This window comes from Elephantulus edwardii, unplaced genomic scaffold (assembly GCF_000299155.1).
Source record: "Elephantulus edwardii isolate Elephantulus edwardi_28Jun2011 unplaced genomic scaffold, EleEdw1.0 scaffold00021, whole genome shotgun sequence".
Classification (NCBI taxonomy): domain Eukaryota; kingdom Metazoa; phylum Chordata; class Mammalia; order Macroscelidea; family Macroscelididae; genus Elephantulus; species Elephantulus edwardii.
In genome coordinates this window covers 3,098,786-3,117,838 of record NW_006399771.1, presented here as the reverse complement: position 1 = coordinate 3,117,838, position 19,053 = coordinate 3,098,786, and the positions used below count along the sequence as shown (strand labels likewise).

The 19,053-nt window shown below is 42.6% G+C and overlaps 1 protein-coding gene across 1 annotated transcript in view; it reads right to left on the bottom strand.

Moving 5' to 3' along the window:
• Positions 1–14,987, bottom strand: part of CES1 (carboxylesterase 1) — a 40,358-nt gene extending 25,371 nt beyond the window's left edge. The window contains exons 1-5 of the mRNA XM_006882520.1: positions 14,936–14,987; positions 8,397–8,601; positions 6,796–6,940; positions 1,191–1,324; positions 783–936 (exon numbers count right to left, since the gene is read on the bottom strand). Of these exons, the coding sequence (XP_006882582.1) occupies positions 783–936; positions 1,191–1,324; positions 6,796–6,940; positions 8,397–8,601; positions 14,936–14,987 (690 nt within the window). The remainder of the gene's footprint in view (positions 1–782; positions 937–1,190; positions 1,325–6,795; positions 6,941–8,396; positions 8,602–14,935) is intronic.
• Between the last annotated feature and the right edge of the window lie 4,066 nt (positions 14,988–19,053).

The following is a 19,053-nucleotide window of genomic DNA, read 5'->3' as shown; positions in this document are numbered from 1 at the left end:
GAATATGGAGCAATTATCAGAAAAACACATGTTAAAATAGTAACTACAAGTGTTAGTTGGTAGTGCAATTGTGGATGATTTTTCTCTTCTTTGAATTTATACATATTTTCCCCCACCTCTACATTAAAAATATTAAAGATATCCCTCCAAATTTCAACTGTGAAACCAATACATGTTTTAAAAATATAGTGAGAGCATTGACCTTCTACTCAACTTTGAGACAGCTGGAAGGTTCCTTAAATAGCATGCTATGATCTGGTTAGCTAGGCACTGGTGTTCTCAGACTTGTCTATGTCCCAAATCCCTAGACCCTCTTGCAAACCTCCCCAGACCACATCCTCAAGTACACTACTTCCAACCCCTCCATCTCCATCCAGCCTTCGCCAAAGAGATATTACCCTTTCTTATTGTTGTCCTTCCTTTGATGTTTAAGAAAATCTGGCTTTGAGTCAAACAATGGCATTCTATCTTGCTCCTGTCTTTAACTCCCCTTGTTCATAAATTAGTCTTACTCTACTTCCCAGAAGAATTTGGGGACCTTCAAATATTGCAGCGCGTAGGAAAGAAAGAGAGAGCTCCACCAGGTTGCAAGAGTAGATGCCAGATTGCAGGGTTATAACTGTAGACATTTTGCTACAGCTCCAGGGTGTGAAATTGAACACATACTGATGTTGTGCTGTCATCCGTATCCTCAAACCCAGATCTTATAAAGCAGCGTGTCCATACTTAACTGGTGGTTTCCCAAGGAGTCCATGAGCACCAGGGGCTGGTGTTGATCTTACCAGAGCAGAGACGCTTATACCTCCTGCAGACTCTCCAAAGATGGTAACTGAGCCGGGGTTCCCTCCAAAATTGGCGATGTTTTTCTGGACCCAGTGCAGCGCAGCCACCTGGTCCAGGTGACCCCAGTTCCCTGGGCTGTGCTCATCCCCAGTGCTGTGAATGAATAGGAGTTTGTTAGGCTGAGCAGGGATTCTAGGCAAAATGAATAGCATATGTGAAAGCTCAGAATTAAGTGGACCAGCGCGACCAGGAAATGAGAGAGAGAGAAGCAGCCCTCATGAAGGGGACTTGCAGGTCTTACTAAGGGATCTAGCAAAGGTCTTCTTTGAAGGTGACCTGGCCAGAATGAAGTCCAAGCACTCTCAGTTTGAGGGCCAGTATTCAATGGGGAGAGTTGGTTAGCCTACCTGAAGAATCCCCAGATGCCCAGGCGATACTGAATGGCCACCACCACTACGTCCTCATGGGCAGACAGGGCCAGTCCATCATAAGTCGAGGCTCCACCCACCACCAGACCACCTCCATGGATCCACACCATCACCTGGCCCAGAGGAAGCAACCGTGCTGGTTATTTCTGAGCCAGGAAGAAGCAACCGTGTTGGTTATTTCTCAACCAGGAAGAAGCAGAGCGGGGTGGGACCTCAAGGAGGCCAGTGTACACAGTTCATCACCCACCCACTTCCTCCAGCCAGTTCTAACACACAGTGACCCGCCATCAGGTTTCTGAGGCTGTTAATCTTTATGGGAGGAGACAGCACATCTTCTAAGAACTGGCTGGTGGATTTGAACTGCGGATCTTTTTCCTTAGCAGCCCGATACGTTGCACACTGCACCATCAGAGTTCCTTCCCAAGTTCCTTCGCACACAGTCCAGCAAAGCAGGAGCTGGCAGTTGTCTCTTCCCCCTCTCCAGCTGGACCCAGGCCACGCCTCCCCCCCACCACACACCATGCACCCTGGCTGCCCCTGCTTTTCTCCTTAGCACGTCAAGTGCCACGTGCACCTAAGCCTCCTGGCACTGCCAAGGGCACAGCACAGGTTATATGTGTCCTGTTTCTCCAGCACTCTCACCACCCTCATTGCCTGACCCAGCTCAGCGAATATTGCAGGAAGCCTTTGTTTTCCACTTCACATAGAACTCTTTGGTTGTGAACTGCACTTCTCTGCAAGAGCAAAGGATTATCTAAATACGCCCACCTACCCAAGGATCATTTTCCTAACATGCCTCCCTCTCCCTCCTCTGCATCCTCGAATCCCACCCACCCTCCAAAGTCCACTCCAAAGTCCACTTCTTCCAAGGAGTCTCAACTACTAGACTACCACGAGCTGAGGCCCTCCTATGTGCCAGGACTGTGGTAAGAACTAAGTGTGAGAGCACATCTACACAGTCACAGGCTCATGGCTCTGAAATTTAAAGAACTTACAAGGCAGGAGAGAAGTGAGTGTGCCTGAAATAATAATAATGGTGTCAATACACAGTCTTATCTGCTGTCAAGACTCTTTAAAACGCTACAGAGCAAGGATATCAGTTTAAATACTAAGCTGTGCCTCATTCAAGTCATGGTATTTTCAATTGCTTTCTGTGTATCTGAAAGAGGGACAAGTAATAAGGATGACTAGAGAAGAATCAATGTGGTACAACACTGGTCTGCCCACTTGCTGTACAGAGGTAGCTCATGGTTGCTGTGATGCTGACCACTGTGACACTGATGTACCAAGTGCAATACCCATGGTGGACAGTGTTTGGTGGAGCTTCCTGATTAAAACAAGCTTGGAAGAAGGAGTGGCATCCACTTCTGAAATAGCTTGCCTCCAGAAACTCTATGAACATGGGGAAAAGATGAAAGTTATTCAAGTGTTCAGGTCTTTTGTTCACAGGGTTGCTGTGAGTCGTCTACAACTTGACAGCACTTAACAACAACAGACAAGAATCAATATATTTGAATTGTGGTGCTGGCAAAGATTATTGAATATCTCGTGAACTGTCAAAAGAACAAACAAAACTGTGTTGGAGAAAATGCAACCAAAGTGTTCTGTAGATGCAAGGCTGGTGACACTTTATCTCATACTGAGGGCGTGTTGTCAGGAAAGACCAATCCTTGGAAAAGGACATAATGTTGGAAAAGCTAGGAGGTCAGAGAAAGGGAGGAAGACTCAAGAAGACAGAGTGACACATTGACGGCAACAATGGCCTTGAACAAGTTGGAGGTCATGAGGATGGCACAGGACAGGACAGGGCAAAGTTCACAGGGTCACTACGAACATCAACAATAAAAGGGAGAGATGTTCAGGTTTGCCAGGTACTGTTTTATTCACCTAAAGTAATGTTGTTGTTGTTGTTGTTAAGTGCCATCGAGTCGCTTGTAACTCATAGTGACCCTATGTAAAACAGCCCTAAACTCCGCTCTGTCCTGTGCCAATCGCACTGCCTCTGACACTCCCATCCCGATTACCCCAGTCACTGAATCAATCCACCTCATAGAGGGCCTTCCCCTCCTGCGCTGTCCCTCCACTCTCCCAAGCATGATGTCCTTCTCCAAGGACTGGTCTCTCCTCACAACATGTCCAAAGTATGTTAGACAGAGCCTCAGAATCCTTGCCTCCAAGGAGCCACCCAGTTTAACCCTTTCCAGAGCAAATCTGTTTGTTTCCCTAGCAGTCCATGGTATTCTCAATACTCTTCTCCAGCACCACAGCTCAAAGGCATCAATTCTCCTTCTATCCTCCTTGGTCATTATCCAACTCTCTGATGCATAACAAGTAATGTAGTGCTTGATAAACAAGGAAGCGGCTATTTAATAGATACACTTTACTTGTTCAAGGTCACAAAGTGGCTGAAACAAGACTTGAACCCTGGCAGCTGGCTCCAGAGTTAAGAAGCTGAGTCCTTCAGCACTCTGAAGTCGATGATTTCAATGGAGTGAGCTTATTGTTTGGGAAGCACTAAGAGCTCGCTTCGTTTCAACTCATGTTGGAGTTTCATAAACTAATGTTTATTCAGTACTTGCTTTGTGTACTTAGCCAAACACTGAAATGAAGGGTTTATACTTATTCACTAGTCACATGTGGTTACACGCTCTGGTGGCATGTAAGGGAAGAATTTGTGCTGCCACCTCAAATGCAAATAGATTGAGTCTACCAGTTGCTCCATGAGAGAAAGATGGGAAATCTCCTCTCCATTTTGAGGAAACTGAGGCTTAGAGGAGTTCAGTAATTGCCCAGTCTTTTAGCTTGTAAGAGGCAGAACCAGGATTAGAACCCAGAGCCTAAGGCTCCAGGACCTGTGTTTATAACCAGAGTCCTTCCTGTCTCCAGGTTCCTAGAACCCTGTTTCCACCACACTTTGGTCATTGTGCATCTCGGGAGGAAGGCATGAATTTCCAGCCCGTTCTGAGTAAAGGCTGAACCTCAGAGCTGGTCAGCAACAAATTGCCAAAGAAGTGTAGGTCTGTCCATCCCCTGTGGAAAAATCCCTGAAGTCAGGGGATGTGCGTGATCTTACATTCCTTCTCTATGTGTGTAGGGCTAGGACTCCAATTCATGGTGACCCCACCTTGTATATTAGAAAAGAACTATGCTTTGTGGGTTTTGAGTGGCTTTTAAAAGTAGATCACCAGGCCTTTATTCTGAAGTTATCTCTAACCCACGACCTTTTGGTTAACAGTCAAGCCTGTGGATTGATTGCATCGCCCAGGATATCCTCACAGAAGAATGAGTGATCCTTTGTTCTACCTCCCCAAGCCTTACAAAGCACAGATAGGGCCAGCTTTCAGGCACAAATTCACAGGCACTGTGTCCCCCACCTGAGCACCATGCTGAATGCTCCCAGAGTATGGCTGGGTGCTAGCGCCCGCCCTCCTCCACGCCAGGGTTCACCTCTTTCCTCAAGCAGCCAATGTGAGCCTCCTTCCTCCTCACTAACCCCTGGCCCTGGCGTGTCTTGCAGCTGTTCCAACACTGAGCCTCTGTTTAGTCCAGAAATGCTGACTCACTGAACTATCAGCCTGTGCCAAAGAGAATTAGCCAAGGAAGCTGGCCACCATAAAAATCTCAGAAAGCAGGCCAAAGGCAAAGAAAAGTGCCTTTTAGGCTGCCTCACACTCCCATCTCTTATGGGACACAGAACACTGTCATCGGCAGATGCTGATAGGTTGAGTCCTAGGCTCAAAGGGCAGTGTTTTGAGAATTAGAGATGTCCTGCTAATTTACCGTGTAAGATGGAGTGGCAGCTTGCATCTGAGATCCCTTTCAGCTCTGTCTACCTTTATTTGAAAGCATGTCTTATCTGCTCAGAGTATCACATTCCTAATCTAACAATTACACATCATCATCATCACCACTCAGGATCTCTTCCTTTTGTTTTGTCTTCTCAACAATCTAGTATGATTTTCCATTTCGTTTGACATCCATTTCGCTCTTTTTCTTTCTCCTCTGTCTTTGTAATGGCCTTTTGCTCTTTTTTTAGGTATCCGTGATGTCATCCCACAACTCATCTGGTCTTCAATCATTATTTTTCAATGCCTCAAACCTATTCTTAAGACTATTTTTAAATACAGGTGGGTTAGACTCAAAATCGTACCTTCGTTCTCATGGACTTGTTTTCATTTTCTTCAGCCTCAAAAGAGAAGTTTGGAGGACAGCTGCTTGGCTGAATGACTGGAAGAGACCGGTATTTGTTCCCATTCCCAAGAAAGATGATTTGCACAATGTGGAAATTATTGAACAATATCATTAATATCACGTGCAAACAAAATACTGTTGAAGATCTCTCAAAATCAGCTAGAATAGTACATAGAGAACTGCTGGCAGTTCAGGTTAGATGTAGAAGTGGCCACGGAGCCAGCGACATCATTGCTATTATCAGATGGATCTTGGCTGAAAGCAGGGAACACCAGAAGAATGCCTATCTGTGTTTTATTGACTATGCAAAGCCAATTGGTTGTGTGTATCATAGCAAATGATGGCTGATGTTGAGATGGATGGAAATCCTAGGTCACTCAATTGTGCTCACACAAAACCTTTACCAAACACTACATGGTTTAAAATCAGGAAAGACGTGCATCACGACTGTATCCTCCATCCAGACCTATTCATTCTTGTATGCTGAGCAAATTATTCAAGAAGCTGAACGCTAATAGATGAAGACTCATCAATAATCTACGTTGTGCAGATGACACAATCTTACTTGCTGAAAGTGAGGAGGACTTGAAGCACTTGCAGCAGAAGATCAGAGATTATAGCTTTCAATATGAGGTGCATCTCAACTTTAAGAACACAAACATTCTTACCACTGGACCAATGGACAGCATCATGATAGATGGAGAAAAGATTGATACTGTCAACAACTTCATCTTACTTGGATTTACAATCCAAGAATCCAAGAATTGACACAATAGTTACATGAATGGGCTTAAGTGTGTCAGAGATGATGAGGATGGCACAGGATAGGGCAGGGTGCAGACCTGTTGTTCATAGGGTCATTATGAGCTGTACTTATCTTAACAGTTACTAACAACAATAATCAGACAGCTAAGAGTAGCCATCCTGCTCTGACACTTGGGAAAACTATATGTTTTCTCAAGCCTGGACAACCAGCTTCCCCAGGAGCTGTTGGTCACTGGGAGGAGACACGCTGGTTCCCCGTGGTCAAGCTGTCTGATCCTGGTGCGTGAAGAAGGCTCCTGCTATGAAGTAGATCCCAACTCACAGTGCGTCCCAGTGGAACAAGCTCCATAAGCTTTTCAGTGGTTGTGTCTTTCTGAAGTTAATCGTCAGGACTGTTTTGAAGTGTCTGTAAGGGAACTTAAAACTTCCATCTTTCAGATAGTAACCAAGTGTATTAATGGTCTGCACAATCTGGGCATCCCGAAAGGAAGCTCTGGGACCTCTGAAATAATTGCCTTGATTCACAATGCCCCACCCCAGAGCCACCCCCACCTGTCCCCTTCTCTGTGTCAGAAAACCTTAGTGGCTCAGAGCTGGCAGACCATGATCAATGGTGCCCCTGGCTTACCGGCAGCCTGTTTCTCTTCGTCAAGTCGGCAGGAGTGTAAATGTTTAGGTAAAGACAATCTTCGGAAAACTTGAGGGGAATACTCTCCTTTCTGTTAGTAAAGAGTTCTGAGAGCACCTGTCCACCCACTGCATCTTGAGAGCACCTGAGGAGGGAGGGAAGACAGAGTTTCAGCCGGATCCCAGTGAGGAACTGTCTCCCAGTCTCTTGGGTTGGGAGGCCATAGGCTGAGAGGTTTAATTGACACATGAAGTATGTATGACCAGGCTTCGGGGAGCTCCGTGGGGGTTGGGTAGGCATCTGAGAATCACCAAGGCAAACCATTCCAACATCTATTCTTAGGGCTTCTCCTAAAGAATGTAATTGATTTTGCATAAAGATTTAGCTCCAAGATGTTCATTGGAGTGTGATAAATACTAGGAAATAAAGATAAAAAATAATTTCGTATTCCCAAGCAGGAGATTATATAAATAAATCATGATGTAAGCACCAGTTATCAGCACAGCTATTAAATATCAGACTATGTTACTTAATGACACGGGACAGCATTCAGGCTGTTTTTAAGTGAGCAAACCGGGCAGCCAAACTCTCCGAGGAGTGTGGTTCCTCTCAAAGGAAGAACAACTAGTTATTCAACATAGGAAGAAAAGGCTAAACAAGTATTTTCTAAATTTCATAGCAGCTCTCTCTGAGTGATAGAACGTAGAACTGTAGATTAATTCCATCTTTTCACGTTTATTCCTGACTCTTTTGAAGCTTCTCTGTAATGAGTAATTATGTTATTTGTAAGTAGGAAATGACGAGTGTGAAAATTATTATTATAAAAGGAAAGAGGAAAAACAGCAGAAGGCCGAGCAGGGAAGCTCTCAGAAGCATATTGCAGAGCAGAATGGGGTCTGAGTGGGAGCACACAGTGCCCAGGGGAGGTGGGAAAACAACAATAAAGTTCCGCTTTTTCTGTCCAGCGTGACCAGTGTGATTAGCACACAGTGACCACAGCTGAATGCATGTGGGTTTATAACTTGCTTGGTTAACACACTCTCCTCACTGTCTCACCCACTTCCCAACCATGCCAAGGGTTCAAGGTTGGAGGATAAATAGGATTATCACTTCTGATCCCCCCTCAGGCTGTCAGTTGTTTCTTTTCCCCAAAGTATTTCTCTTATTCTAACATTTCAAGGTGTCTGGGTGAAGACAGTAGTTTTCAATCACTATCTGCTGGTTCAGACCCACCCCCCAACCCCAGCAGCTTCAGCGGAAGAAAGTCCTGTTGGGCTCCTTCTGTGAAAAGGAGAGCTAAGAAAATTCTCTGGGAAAGGTCCACTCTGTAACACATGGGGTTGCCATGTCCCAGAAACGATGGGCTTGGTTTCAGTTTTTATAGACATATTACACAATTTCTTTATTAACATGTGTATTGTTTTGCAGCTGTCATTCCCTGGTAGAATGCAAGCTCTAGGAACATAGAAAGGCTTGTTTAGTTCACTTAATGAATCCCAGAACAAACGAGAAGCCTGTCAGACAATTGCCTCCACTCCTTTCTGGCTCACGTTTAAGTTGCCATTCCCAGGCAAAATGCCACAGCCACCCCCACGGCTTACATGGGAGGGTAGGAAGTGGTGTTCTTCACGAAGTTCCAGGGCTCCGCAGGCTGCGGTGGAGAGAACCTCAGGGATCCGAGAGGGGGCTTGGCAAAAGGGATTCCCAGGAAGACGGCCATGGGCTGTGCAAATCCGTCTAGGCTGACATATTTCCCAAGGACTTTGCCATTCACAGTATCCACGATGGGTGGCGAGGATGGATGCCCTGCAGGAGGTTGGGAGGAAGCGAGGACACATCAAAGAGGAAAAGTGGAAAACAAACAAACAAAATGATGTTGTAAATTACTGCTTAACTTTAGAGGGACTGCAGAACGTTATGCTGAGTGAACTAACTCAGACCCGTAAGGACAAACACTGTATAAAACCATTATTGTAGAATGAGTATGAGGATCCAAGGGGTGGGGGGAATGGTGGAAGCAGAGAGGTGAGGATGGGGGGGTGGTAATAATAGGGTTGCATAATTTGATGAGTGGGGTTGGTGAAGGAAATAGGAAAGATCTGGTGTGGAAAACAATTTATTTGAACTTTATAAATAAACCAATATAAAAGCGGAAAAAAACAACAACCCCAAATCATTAATATAAAGGCGGAAATGCTTTGTGCTTCTTTGGTTTGCTTTCTCTATCCATCTCCCCTTGGTGACGATCTTGAAGATCCCAATCCCTTGTTCCAGAGAAGCAAAACAGACTTTAATCAGAAACTACCATGTTGACTCCTCTCACCTCCCTGGAGGATGCCTGAGTATGACGTTTCCTGTGGGTTGTTTCTATTACCCATACTCGTGTTGAGCAGTTTCCCTTCTAGTCCTGATGCTCAAATGCATAGAGACAGAGTAAAGATTGGTCTCAATTCAGACTCCCTCGCCACTCTTCACCATGCTCTTTTCAATCTTTGCTATGCTGCCGAGAACTGGACAACAAATAAAAATGACATAAGAAGAATCGATGCCTTTGAACTGTGGTGTCGGAGAAGAGTAGTGAATAGCTCAAAGACTACAGATATGTCTTGGAAAAGGCACAGAGTGCTTTTTGGAGGCAAAGATAGTGAAGCTTTAACTCTCCTACATGTTGTTAGGAAAGGCTATTGTATTGAGAAGGGCATCATGCTTGGAAAGGCAGAGGGGCAGGTGGATGGTGACGGAGAGGAAAACCCTCCACCAGGTCGATTCACACACTGACTGCAGCAATGGGCTCGAGTGTGAGGCTGGCACAGGACAGGGTTCAGATCTGTTATTCATAGGGTCACTATGAGTCATGTTTGGTTTGACCTTCCAGCAATAGCAACAAAAGCAAAGGTCAACAAGACAGTAAACAACAAATGCTGGTAACGGTGTGAAAAGACCGGAACTCATATCTTTTTTTATGGAAATGTAAAACTGAGCCACCATTGTGGAAAGCAGTGTCATGCTTCCCTAGAAAGTGGGCAGTAGAAGTATCTATTTGATTCAGCAATCTCACAACTAGATACGTACCTGACAGAAAGAAATGCTTTGACACATACATATGTGCACCCAAGTTCAGTGCAGTATTATTTATAATAATAAAGAAATGGAAACAATGCAGTTATCCATCCATGGACAAATGACAAAGTAAAAGGATGTGTCCCATTTCCACACCTTTTCAATCTATAGGTGTAACAAATTATTCTAGAAGCTGGGCTATATGAGGAGAAGTGTGGCCTCAGGATTGATTGGAAGTAGACTCATTAACAATCTGCGTTATGCAGATGACATAACCCTGCTTGCTGAAACTGAGGAGGACCTGAAATGCTCACTGCAGAAGGTCAAGGATTGCAGCCTTGGATATGGATTGAAGCTCAACATCAAGAATACAAAGATTCTCACCACTGGGCCTATTGGCAGAATCATGATAGATGGTGAAGAACTTGAGATTGTTAACAGTTTCATTTTTCTTGGCTTTACAATCAACACTCTTGGTATCAGTAGCCAGGAAATTAAAATTGCATTGGGAAAGTCTGCTGTCAGAGACCTCTCTAAAGTACTGAAGAGCAACTATGTCAGTCTGGAGACTAAGGAGCACCTGATATGGTTGATGGTCTTTGCAATTACTTGTTATTTATCAGAGAGCTGGGCAATGACTAGGGATGATAGAAGGAGAGTTGACGCCTTTGAGCTGTGGTGCTGGAGAAGAGTACTGACTATACCATGGACTGTTAGGAGAACAAACAAGGTCATCCTGGAGAGGGTGAGACCAGGCTGCTCCTTGGAGGCAAGGATTGTGAAGCTTTGTCTGACGTACTTTGGACATGTTTCAAGGTAGAATCAGTCCTTGGAGAAGGAGGTCATGCTTGGGAGGGAGGAGGGTCAGCACAGGAGAGGAAGACCCTCAGTGAGATGGATTGATGCAGTCACTGGGGTGACAGGGATAGGTGTGTCAGAGACAATAAGATTGGCAAGGGATAGAGCAGGATTTAGGGCTGTTGTACATGGGTCACTTTGAGTCGCAGACAACTAGACTGAACAGAACAACAACAACAAAAATTATGGGACATTCACACAACGGAATATCATGCCACATTAAAAAATAAATAATCCATGGAACACAATTCAACATGAAAGCATGCAGAGATTAGTATGCTAAATGCATTAAGTAAATCACAAAATAATAATTATAAGATCACTGTTATCAAAAGCTAAGGCAAGATTTACACACAGATAGACTCATTCTTGAATGGTTACCAGGGATGAAAGGGGAGAGAGAGGAGAGAAAAAAATTAGTAAATAGATTATAGGAACAAAGTAAGATGGTTAAAAGGAATAGCAATATATATTAAGGATATAATCTGCACAATTTTATTAAAGAAAGAGTAGATAAGACTTTCTTTCAACTCAAGGTGGATCAGAGACCTGAGAGTAAAGCCCAAAACCATGAAGTTTGTAAGAGACAAACTGGGATCAATCTTAGAAGGTTTAATCTGTGGTATAAAGAGGCTGTCCAATACAACCAGAAATGCAAAATCTGAAGAGGATAAAATTGATGAATGAGACCTTCTAAAGATTAAGCCCCTGTGCACATCAAAAACTTTTTCCAACAGGGTGAAAAGAAAACCCACTAACTGGGAACAAACATTTGGTAACACCATCTCAGACAAGAGTCTCATAAAGGACGTTTACAGAATACTTCTGGGCCTCCACAAGAAAAAGACTTACAAATTACAAAATGGGCAAAAAACAGGGAAAGAATTGTCACAGAGGAATACATTTGAATGGCCAACAGACACATGAAATCAAATCACTGACAGTAAGAGAGATGCAATCAAAATCACAATGAGATACCATCTCACTCCAGTAACAATCGCAAATTTTTACAGGACAGCAAGCAATAAATGTTGGAGAGGATCTTATACATTCCTGGTGGGATAGTAAAATGGTACAACCACCCTAAAAGACAGTTTGGAGCTTCCTCAAAAAGCTAAACATAGAAATTCCATATAACCCACCTACTCCAGTGCTTGGAATATACCCTGAGAAAATGAGAACTGAAGCACAAATGGAGACTTGTATACCAGTGTTCATAGTAGCATTATTTACTATCACAAGAACATGAAAACAGCCCAAATGTCCAACCACAATCAAATGGATTGAGAAATTATGATACGTTCATACAATGGGATGCAATACAGCACACAGGAGCAATGATTTGTTAATTATTACCTAACTTGGGAGAGACTGGAGAGCATTATATTACATAAATGCATTCCCACAAGGACAATCATTGTATAAAACCATTATTGTACAATGAGTGTGAGAATCCAAGGGGCGCAGGGGGAAGGGCGGAAGCAGAGGGATGAGGATGTGAGGGGCCAGGATTAATCATAGGGTTGTACAGTTTGATGGGGGGGGTGAGGGAAATTGGAAGAATATGGTCTGAAAAACAATGTATTCTAATTTTGTAAATAAACTAGTATAATAAATTTTAAAAATGAAGAAAAAAATAAAGACTGCTATGCACTTGAAAAAAAGATAAAGAAGACACAGAAAGATACAGAAAGATTAATGGAAACCATAATTACTAGAAGAAAGTGGCAAAAGTGCGATTACATTGTACATACTGAAAGCAATATCCTGTAACAAAATATGTATGAACAGTTGAATGAAAAATTAATTTGATTAGTAAATATTTATTTAAATTATTTGGAGCAGGAGTAGCATCCACTTTCTACACAACATGCCTGTGGAAACTGTGAACTTGGAGGAATGACCATAGTTAAAGGCTTCAGGTCTTTTGTTCATAGGGTCGCTGTGAGTTGTGCTCAACTCAACGGCAATCAACAACAACAAGATAATAATAAAAAACAATTAATACTAATTGATGGCTGCCGAGAGCAGGGAAGAAACTGTGTACTGTGTTGCTGTTGTTGTTGATTGCCTTCAAGTCAAACACAACTCAGAGAGACCCTATGAACAAAAGGCCTGAAGCCCCTCTACAACTATCGACATTCATCAAAGTTCATAGAGTTTCCAGAGGCATGTTGTTTAGGAAGTGGATGTCACGCCTTAATTTGTAGTGACGAATGTGTTTTAGGACTAGACAGAAGTAGTACACTATTATGAATATATACTAAATGCTCTACAACTGTTGGTTTTAAAAATGGTTACTTTCATGCTATGTGAATTTCACTTCAACAACCTACTAACATGTAAATATAAATATTAAAAAACCCCAAAATATATATAAATAAATACAAAGAGAAGGGCTGCTAGGATTGACCATGACATAGGTTTTCCTCTCTCAGCAGTCTGGAAAGTTTCATCCAGTAGGATCCTAGCAAGAGAGGGTGAGAAGGGGCAGTCCGGACTCTCAGGTGTTCTGAACCTCCAAAAAGGTGAGTCGCAGACAGTCTTAAACCTAGTGCTGGGCCAGGAGAGAGCGAGGTACACAGTCATGAGAGGGAACTGTTGCCATTCTGATTGGTGGCGTCATGGAGGAATTGGCCCTGGAGCTGGGACTGGCAGGGCAGGACAATTTCTACGAGAGGAGATAGAAGAGGGGGTAAAAAACTTTAAAGCAGAAATAGAGAGGAGGTGCTGAGTTTCTGAGACAGCAAAGTTCAGGGTCTGCCTGGGGAAGCGCAAGTGGACCATTTGGAGCAGGTAGAACCTCTAAGGGAATAATCACCCAGGCATGTGAAAACTGCATGTCAGTGTGGGGCTCTAATACTGGTCTATGTTTCAGTGGCAGCTAAATACTGAGCAGCTGGTATAAGAGAGAATGACTCCGTAATCTTGAGGAATATCCTTCTGGAGGCTCTGAGCAGGCTCAGAGGGAGGAGAGGCTGGGCTTAGCTTCCTGTCGGCTTCAGTTTCTTCCTTTCAAAGCAGGTCATTCTTCCCTTCTGCGCTGAAATTCATCTCTCTGTAGCTTCTGACCATCGGTCCTAGTTCCCCTTTCTCTGAGAAGGCCGTGTACTCATCTTCCCCCTCTCATGTAGCAGATGACCTGTCAGACACTCGATTGCGCCCGTCGTTAAAGGTTTTTCTCCAACACATCAGCCTCTATGTGTTTTAAGCATTCCGCATAGGAAAAATGCTAGCCTGCTCAATTCTAAACTGCAGCCCTTTAGATACAGACGAAATATCAGCATCTCCTCAAAATGTGGGCCCAGAACAGAAAAGAAGAACATAGATGGTCAATGACACAAGACACTCTTCGTGCAAAACAGGTTACAAAACACTGTCCATGTCTGATGCTATTAATAGGCAATCCCTTACTATGGACATTTAGATCTATTTTTGTGCTTGTAGTTAATGATTACTAATAACTCTGAGATGGACTTTCTTTGATGCACGTGGATCAAAGCCCCGTGAGTGACGTTATTATTGGTCACTTTGATGTGTGCTTTCAAAATTGTCTACATTGAACATGAATTCCTTCTAGTGATTAGAAGGAACAGTGTGAAGCAAGGCAATGATGTGTCTATATATATATGTAGGCTTTTGAAGAAAGTATAAACAGGAATGAATGTGGCCAAAAGTGGGGGACATGAAGATGAAGGAAGAAGATCAAGTGTTGGGTGGGTGGTTTGTTATTTTTTCCCCACACAGTTGAGATGTGGGTGAGCCAGTGTCAGAGAAAGCGTGCAGAACAGGGGCCACTTGAAGGGAGACTGGCCCTGAGCTGTTTTCGTTACTGGAGGAGCTTAGCAGTTTAAAAATAATACTATTTGGGAGGCTTCCTGTGTGATCTTGCTTGGTTTTGTGTAGAAAGAGAAGAAACTGGAAAAACTGACCCTGACCACATCCTTAGACTAATTTTCCCCAGTGAAAGCAAACAAGGTGCAGCTATAGTTTTCAGCTATAGTTTCAGCGTGGTGAATAAAAGGTGAGTAAGAAGGACTTGCATTTAACACCACAGTGAATGATCTAGAAGAGGGTGAGATGTTTGAACAGGGGTGCCATTTCGATGTTTACCATGAGGACAATTTTCTCTTCATTTGTCTCTGAACTTTGCCTGATTCTAAAACAAATATTTACAATTATGTCCCCCTGCCCCCAATATTTGTATTTCAGAATGACTTACCAGAAACTGCAGCAGCTACCAGGGAGGTCAGGACCAGAGCAATGTACCTCATCATGGAAGGGCTGCAGCACTGGTGGCCAGAGAGGTCTTTCTGTGCTCTGTGCTCCCAGAGGCTGCACGGTCCCTGCCCTGATGCCCAGAAGCTCAATCTGGAGAGAACTTTGATAGCTCTCCCTTGTTCTGGTTGTTTATAGGGACCTCTGAGATACGCCTACCCAGAAAGGAACCTCTTATCTAAGCATTTAGACCAAATTCTCTAATTACAAAAGTCACAAACTTGTCAAACAACTTGTTACATAAGGGTTTCGCTTTTGCTGGACTTCAACCATGGTTGAAGGGCTGGACAGCTCCCAAAGGCGAGCAGAAGCCAGCAGAAACCTAGAGGGAAGCGGACACTTTGTTCTGGGAAGAGCAGAACAAGTTTTTAAATTGTTAGAGCCACTTCTAGCTCTACAACTGCTGGGTAATTTAGGACAAATCTTTTCAACTTCCCTGGGCTTGAATTTCGGAATTGTAGGCTCTCACACGTGGAAGAAATCTCCAGTTTCATCCCAGTCCTCCTTCAGATGCCTGAACTAGCTTTTACATTTTCCCCCTTAATTTTTGTAAACAAGCAATATGCTGACATAGTTAAGCATGCTTTTTTAAAAATTTTTCTATTTGTTCGCATACACAATTTGTAAACATTGTGTTTCATTCATGTACATTGTGTTTCACACACTCCTTCATTCATATTATGTTTCATATGATCATTCCTCTACACTGTGTTTTGTAAAATTAGTCACCTTTGATCTATGCCCACCATCACCCCATCTTTTCACGTCCCCACTGGATCTTTCCTAATTCCTTCACCCCCTCCATCCACCCACCAAACTCTGCAATTTCCTTCATTACCTACCCTTCCTTTCCCCCTTTGCACTTTTATTCATATCTTATTAGTTGTTATTAAGTGCCATGAAGTTGTAGACAACTCATAGCAACCCTATGAACAAAAGATCTGAACACTTGTATAAGTTTCATCATTTCTCCACATTCATAGAGTTTCCGGAGGCAAGCTATTTTGGAAGTGGATACCACTCCCACTTCCACGCTTGTTTTATTTAGAAAGCTCCACCAAACACTGTCCACCATGGGAAGCCATATCACATTTGACAAATCAGTGCTACAGTGTTCAGCTTCACAGCAACCACGAGTTACCTTTGTACAAATGGACAGACCAGTGCTATACCACTTAGAAGAATGTTTGACCAAAAACAATTAAAACCAGGGCTGAGGGCCGCAGATTAAAATCATCCATCTTTGCTTGGTAGCATAACTTTCTATCCACTAGGCCAACAGAGCTCTCTCTATGTTGTCGCTGTTGTTATTAAGTGCTGTCGAGTCATAGTTCTATTTTTACAATAAAGGTCTTATGCAGTATTTGTCCTTATAAGACTGAGTTAGTTAATTCATATTCTCTAACCTCTCCCATGTTATACAGAATTTTTCAAAATCATTGTTCCTGAGTTTTGCATGATATTACATTGTGTGAATGTACCACAATTTCTCAATCCATTCATTTGTTGATGGACATTTAGGCTGTTTCCATGTTCTTGCTATTGTGAATAATGCTGCTATAGATAGATAGATGATAGATAGATAGATAGATAGATAGATAGATAGATAGATAGATAGATAATAGATAGAGCTATATATGGATATATAGATATAAATATAGATATAGATATATAGGTGTACAGATCTGCATTTGCATCTCAGTTCCATTTTCCTTGGTGTATAATCCTAGCACCAGAATAGTTGGTCATTTGGCATTTCTATGTTCAGCTTACTAAGGAAACCGCCTTCCAGAGTGATTGTACCATTTTACATTCCCACCAACAGTTTATGAGAGTTCCAGTCTCTCCACATCCTCTCCAGTGTTTGCTGTTAAGCTTTGCCACTGCTACCAGGATGAGTTAGTATCTTACTGTGATTTTTATTTGCATCTCTTCTTGCCAGTGATTTTTGAGCATTTTTTTCATGTGTCTGTTTGTCTTTCAAGTTTCTTTCTTTGTGAAAAGTCCATAATAGACAAAATAGCATGGTACTAGTATGGTGAGAGACACATAGGCCAATGGAAACAGAATTGAGAACCCAGAAATTAACCCACCTACGCATGGTCAACTGGTATTCAACAATGAAACAAAACCTATCAAGTGGGAAAACAACAACCTCTTCTACAAGTAGTGCTGGCAAAACTGGATTTCTATGTGCTGAAAGCTGAAACAGGATCCACACCTCACACTTTGCACAAAAAATCAACTCCAGGTGGATCAGAGACCTAGATAAGGCCTAAACCACAAAGATAAGGACCAAACTTAGAAGCCCTAACCTATGGTATAAAGTGGCTGGAAAACACAGAATAATAACATTGACAAACAGGATATCCTAAACATTAAGTCTCTGTGTGCATCAACAACTTTTTTCAAAAAGGTGAAAAGGAAACCTATTGTCTGGCAATATTTGGCAATAACATCTCAGACAAGGGTCTCAAAACAAAAGTTCATAGACAACTACAGGGCCTCCATAAGAAATAGATAACTGAATAACAAAGTGGGCAAAAGACTTGGGTAGCTTTTATAATTTTATTTTATTTTATTTTTTTATTTTATTTTCTTTTATTTTACTATTTTTTGCCAGATGACCCAGACTTCTGTTATACATCTCAGATCCAGGGAGCCAACTACCTCTAGATATAAAGGTCTTTGGCCAGGTAGTTCTTGGAGTAAAGTAAATCCAACTTCAAATCTTTCGATTACTTGATTACTGCTATGTGGATTCAAGTAAAAGGAAATTATTGACAACTTCAATCTTTTCTCTATAGATCATGATATTATTTCCTGGTCCAGTGGTGAGGATTTTTGTTTTCTTGATGTTGAGATATAATCCATATTGAAGGCTTTTTCTCTTCTTCAGTAGATGCTTCAAGTCTTCTCTTCTTCACTTTCTGCAAGCAAGGTTATATCATCTGCATGATGCAGGTTGTTAATGAGTCTTCCTCCAATCTTTTGCCACCTTCTTACTCATATAGTTCAGTTTCTAGAATTGTTTGCTCAGTGTACAGATTAAATAGGCATGGAGAAAGAACACAACCTTGACATAAATCTTTCCTGATTTTACACCATTCAGTGTCTACTTGTTCTGTCTGGACAATTGTTTCTTGAACTAAGTATTGCTTTTGCACTAGTACAATTAAGTGTTCTGAAATTTTTCACCCCTCATCTGTCAGTTTGCCACACTGTGGTGGTTTGCACGTTGTTGTGATGCTGGAAAGATAGGCTACTATCATTTCAAAGACCAGCAGGCTCTCTCACGGTAGACAGGTGTCAGTGGATCTTCCAGACTAAGACAGACTAAGAAACAGGACTGGCCATTCCCTTCTGAAATGAAAGGCCTTAGAAAACTTTATGGATAATGAAAGAACCTTGTTGGATATCGTACCAGAAGATAAACCTCTTCAAAGTAGGATCTTTGAAGGACCTTCAGAGCAGAAATTTGCTTTTGGGATAATATAATATCCTGCAATCAGACAGTAATGATTGTATAACTTCATGAGTACAGTGTTATTGTTGTTAGGTGCTGTCAAGTATGCCTCCAAATGACCCTATGAACAACAGATCTGAGCCCTGTCCTACCCTGTGCCATCCTCATCCTCATCATCTCTGACACACCTGAGCTCTTCACTGTAGTCTCCTTGTCAATCTACCTGGTTGGGAGATTTCCTCTTTTGCTGACCATATTCTCAAACATGATATCCCCTTTCAAGGAATGGTCTTCCCTAGCAATTAAATATTCCTTGGAAAAGGATGTCATGCTTGGGAGAGTGAAAGAAAAGACCCCTCCCCTCCAACAAGGTGGATTGACCCTGTGACTACAGCAATTAGCTCAAGTGTATCATATAGCTCTGGTAGCCTACTCGTAAGACACTGTGCTTCAATCCCAAAGCCATGTGGTTCAAGTTCACCAGCAGCTCTGCAGGAGAAGGATGAGTGAGCTATGTGATTTACTGCCTCTGAAAACCCACTATGGGTCAATTTCAACTCAATGATGCAAAGAGAGAGAGGAGAGAGAGAGAGAGA